This window comes from Bison bison, unplaced genomic scaffold (assembly GCF_000754665.1).
Source record: "Bison bison bison isolate TAMUID 2011002044 unplaced genomic scaffold, Bison_UMD1.0 scf7180017864346, whole genome shotgun sequence".
NCBI lineage: Eukaryota > Metazoa > Chordata > Mammalia > Artiodactyla > Bovidae > Bison > Bison bison.
This window is the reverse complement of record NW_011494918.1, coordinates 2,933,987-2,938,758: the sequence shown is the minus strand read 5'-3', so window position 1 is coordinate 2,938,758 and position 4,772 is coordinate 2,933,987. Positions and strand designations below refer to the sequence as shown.

General features: G+C 46.5%; 1 protein-coding gene across 1 annotated transcript in view; it reads left to right on the top strand.

Moving 5' to 3' along the window:
- The first annotated feature begins 556 nt into the window (after window positions 1–556).
- The window catches only part of FCRLA (Fc receptor-like A), a 6,427-nt gene continuing 2,211 nt past the window's right edge, over window positions 557–4,772 (top strand). The window contains exons 1-3 of the mRNA XM_010854690.1: window positions 557–663; window positions 4,098–4,250; window positions 4,567–4,769. Coding sequence (XP_010852992.1) covers window positions 606–663; window positions 4,098–4,250; window positions 4,567–4,769 — 414 coding nt within the window. The 5' untranslated portion in view covers window positions 557–605. The remainder of the gene's footprint in view (window positions 664–4,097; window positions 4,251–4,566; window positions 4,770–4,772) is intronic.

Below are 4,772 nucleotides of genomic sequence, written 5' to 3'. Positions count from 1 at the left end.
AGGGAAGCCTGGCGTGCTGCAGTCTGTGGGGTCACAAAGAGTCAGACACGACTGAGGGACTGAACAACCACCACCAATCTTCTTCTCCCTTCAGTCCTGCTCCAGTTTGGTTACTAGAAGCATGTAAGACTTGGAACAGGACAAGATAGGACACTTGAATTCTCACCGATGGTCTTCCTGTGACTTTCTGTGTAGCCTTCAAGCAATTTCCTGCCTCCTATCCCGTTATTTCATTGGTGACATAAACGATTGTTGCACTGATTTTGCCTAGAGTTTGTGAAGGCCGGTGGGAGAGCAGACTTTGAAACATGCTTTCCAACATGCTCTGAAAGGTCTCTGAGCTCTGCGGGGGAATTCACGAACAACTGGGAGGGTGATCATGTCATCCACACCCCTAAGGGTGCTGATGGTGCTGGAGCCAACCTGGTCAATCTGAAGGATGAAAGTCAATTGCAAAGTTGAAAATGGGCCCCAGATGCAGGCGATCAGACAGTTAGACTTACTTCCTCTTTTCTAATTTGAGGGGTTTCGTGTTGAAGAAAATCAGTGTGTTAGAAGCTGCAGGAGACCTAAACGCAGTTACCACGAAGCTAAGCTCTGTCCTCATGGCTGGAGTCTTCTACTTTTCTCCTGCTTTGCTCTGGGCAGCCCAGATGCTACTGGGTAAGTAAAATCTTGGAATTTGTGGAAATGGAGATATGTAGGACTTTAGGGAAAAGACCCAAAGGAAAGCAGCATGAACTAACTTCAGCACTCAGAAGCCAAGTTCAGGTGGGATATGGCTAGTGTATGGAAGTTTCGTGTGCGGGACTGAATGGCTCTTTCTGAATGGTGTTTTTTTTCATCCTAAAAGTCCCCTTGACTATGATGCCCTCTTTAGCTACAATCTCAACTCTTTTCTTCCTTTTCTCAGATAAATCTTTTGAAAGAGTAGTCTGCATTTTTGCTTTCTCTGTTTCCCCACTTGTCACTCACTCTTAATGACCGCAGTTTGGCTTCCGGTGGACTCAGTTTTGGCCAAAGTACAACAAACTCTATTCAGACACTTCACACTTTTAAAATCTTATCCTGCTGGACTTCTCTGCTGCATTGGGTACAGCTGATCACATATTTTTCCTCGGCAATCTCTATTCCCCTGTCTTCTCTTTGTACTTCATGTATCTCTCTTGGTCCCTGTGGTGGCTTTTCTTCTTTTTCCCTTAAAGACTGGCATTTTCTACAGTTGCCTCCTCGCCGCCTTAGTTTTTAATTTACAGCCTCCTTAGTGAACTTATTTGTCTAACTTTTACCAGCACAACTGTATAATTAAGAGTTCTAAGTGATGCATCACACCCTAATCATGTTTTTGAGTTTCACATTCAAACATCAAGCTTTGCACAAGACATAGCTACCTGCATGTTTCAAGATATCTCAGCACAATACGACCAGAGTGGAGCTCATCGATCCTCTTGGTGCCTCCCGCTCCTAATTTCATCCTTCTGGTTTTTTGACTGCACTGTGTGGCTTGAGGGATCTCAGTTCCTTAACCAGGGGTTTAACCTGGGCCATGGCAGTGAAAGCCCGGGATCCTAGCCACTAGACCATTAGGGAAGTCCCCAAATTTCATTTTTCACTGTTTTATCTCAGTTAATGGTATCCATCCAGAAATCTGGGTCAAAAATTCAGAGATAATGTAGATTCCTCCCTCTCCTTCATCTTTTACACATGATCAGTTATCAAGTTTGGCAAAGTCTACCTTCTAAGTTGGTCCTAGACCCGGTCTCTTTCCTGATTGTATCTACTAGGAGAATCCCAGGGACAGGGGAGCCTGGTGGGCTGCCTTCTGTGGGGTTGCACAGAGTCAGACACGACTGAAGCGACTTAGAAGCAGCAGCAGCAGCAGCAGCAGGACAAGCCCTCATCATTTCTGTCTTGTGCTAGTCCAACAACTTCCTAACTAATCTTCATATCTCAGCCTGGTGTCCTTGAAATAAATTCGGACTCTGCAGCCAGAGTAATTTCTAAAATTCAAGTCTGCCAGCCAAAGCTCCTTATCATGGCATTCAAGGTCCACAATAACTTGGCCTTGTTTCAACCTCTTCAACCTCTTCTCTCACCCTCTGGGCCTTGCAATAAATCCCAACCTGCTTATGTTTACCTGCCAAACTCTTATTTATCTCCAAAGTTTTGTTCATACTGCTACTTCTGTCTGAAATGAGTCCCGTCTCCCTGCCCCCGCCATTGCTCCCTGCTCCTCTCTCGCTTACAATCTTCTGGGCATCCCTAAAGACTCAGCTTAGGTGGCATCTTTACCAGGAAATCTTCCTTGAGCCCTCCTCTCTGCTTTGATGGCTGCCTGTGAAAATTCTTTCTTTTTACTTTCTTCCTCCTCTGAAACAATCTCTTCATATGCCTGTGCCAGCCACTGAACTGAGAGTTATTTGTAGGCAGGGACAATGCCTTTTTGTTTGATTTTTAAAACTATATCTTATTTATCTTTGAATTCTCAGCACCCACATTTCCCCTACACAATAGTTTTGTTGAATTGTTTTATTGAACATACAGAAACAGGACTGGGTGACTGAATTATGACACAGCAGTGGTATTGTGGTGAGAAGTCCAGACTCAGAATCAGATGCTCTGGTTTCAAGCCACTCTTCTTTTATTTACTAGCTCTGTATCACTTGGAAAAGCCACTTTTCATATTTCTGAACTCGGTTTTCCTATCCATAAAATGAGAATAATAATACCTGTCACGTAGTTTATTGAGTCAAAGTGCCTGGTAGCCTAACAACATTTTATTTTACAAAAAGAGAAGAGGCTGTGTCCAGTTGACTGAAAGTGGAGGAACTGAAAAGAGGGTAGCAGGGTGATGAAGAGGGCTGAGAGGGGATCGAAAGAAAGCACCTGCTGCTGATGTAATGAGGATTAGGAAGTAGAGACTGGCCTTGCTAAGAGAAGTTACCAGGTCAAAGAAGAGTACTGGGACTTTGCAAGTGAAAGGGAGCAAAAGCAAGTGGGACAGGAAAGAACTGAGAACATGTGAACGGCCATGGGCCCAGGAGAGGGAAAGAAGCATTAAGAGGGTCAAGAAGCAGTCACGGAGATGAGAGATTTACCTAGCCTGGGTCAGCCATGGAACTAAGAGGTAGGGTGAGGAAATGTGGTGGAAAAGCTATAACACCAAGTTTCAACCCCCAAGCAAAGAAAGAATTGTTTCATAGCTACCAGTACAGACTTGGAGTAGAGGGTCAGGGGTAGAGGGAAAGACACAGGATGGGCTTTACCGTTGCCAGGGAAGGTTCAAGGGACAGAGGACATTAAGGTAAAGGAGACTGAAAAAGGAAGACCTGAAAGGAGGAGCCAGGAAGGAGGTACTAAAAGCTAGTTAGTAGATGACATATTCAAGGATTAAGAGCAAAGTGAATCTGGGAAAAAGAAAATATGGAAGAAAGCCCCCAGGAAGGTCTGAGGACTAAAGTAGATCATGTCTGGACAACTAAGTAAAAAGAATACTGACTTTGGGCTCAGATGTACCTGACTTTCTTGCTATACTCCTTACTCTTTTTTAAAATTGGGGGTAAATGAATTGGCTTTTCAAAATCTGTTCATTTATTAATAAGATTTATAAAGTGGGGGTGAAATCACGTGCCCAGAAATCTTGTGAGATTAGTGAGATAAAGTGTGAATGTGCCTGGCAATGTCTGGCACATGGTAGACCCTCAACAAATGTTAGAATCTGATCTCCTTTCCCTCTTGTCCTGTGTCTGTCTGCTCTGGGATCCTCTTTGTCTTTGACATCTGGTTTCCTGCACCTGCAGCTGGATGTCATGCTGGTGAGCTCACCATTCTCTCCCCACCCCCTTCCTCAAACCCACAGTCCACTCACTGACTGCACCCGGGAGCCAGCGAATCAAGTCAAATGCGTCCCTCTTAGAGAGCCACATGGGTCTCTTGGGAAAAGAAAAAAAAAAAAGGTTTTGATGTTTTCTTACTCTATTTTAAAACGCGTGATTCCCCAAGGAGAGGGAGGAACCACTGTGGAGAGCCATTTCCTGTCCTCCTTCTCCAAGCTGCAGCATCATTTTCTGGTTCTTCTCCAACCATGCTCTCCGCAGCTGCCAGTTTTGAGGCGCTCCAGTGCAAAGGACCAGCCAGCACCCAGGACAGCATGTGCCACCCTGAGGATGACTTGACGGACCCAAGGGAAGTCAGCTTCCAGGTCAAGGGCTACACTTTCAGTGAACCCGTCCACCTGACTGTGTCCTACGGTGAGGTCCTAGAAAGGACTGACCAGTGCAGGCAGCTCTTTCTCCCATTTCCCAAAGCTCTCCTTTCAGCCCCACAGCCCACTCAGGAAGGTACCCCCAGGAAACTGGCCATGGGAAGAGATACCATCTGCTCCATCTTCAGCCCAAGAAGCCAGGGTACCCTCTGTGCTAGACCCTAGAGAAGCTGTCCCACACTCCCAACCAGAGGGCAGGTGGCCTGGCCCCTCAGAGAAAGACTAGAGGGATCTACTGTGGGCAGATTGAGGGAGCTCCCAAGGGGCAGTAGGTTACACTCAGCTTTTGCCTTGGCCCACAGACTGGCTGATCCTCCAAAGCCCAGCCAAGCCTATATTCGAAGGAGACCCTCTGGTTCTGCGCTGCCTGGCCTGGCAAGACTGGCCACTGACCCAGGTCACCTTCTACCGAGACGGCGCAGCCCTTGGCCCCCCCGGACCTAGCAAGGAAATCTCCATCACTGTGGCGCAAAAGGCCGACAGCGGGCACTACCACTGCAGTGCTGTC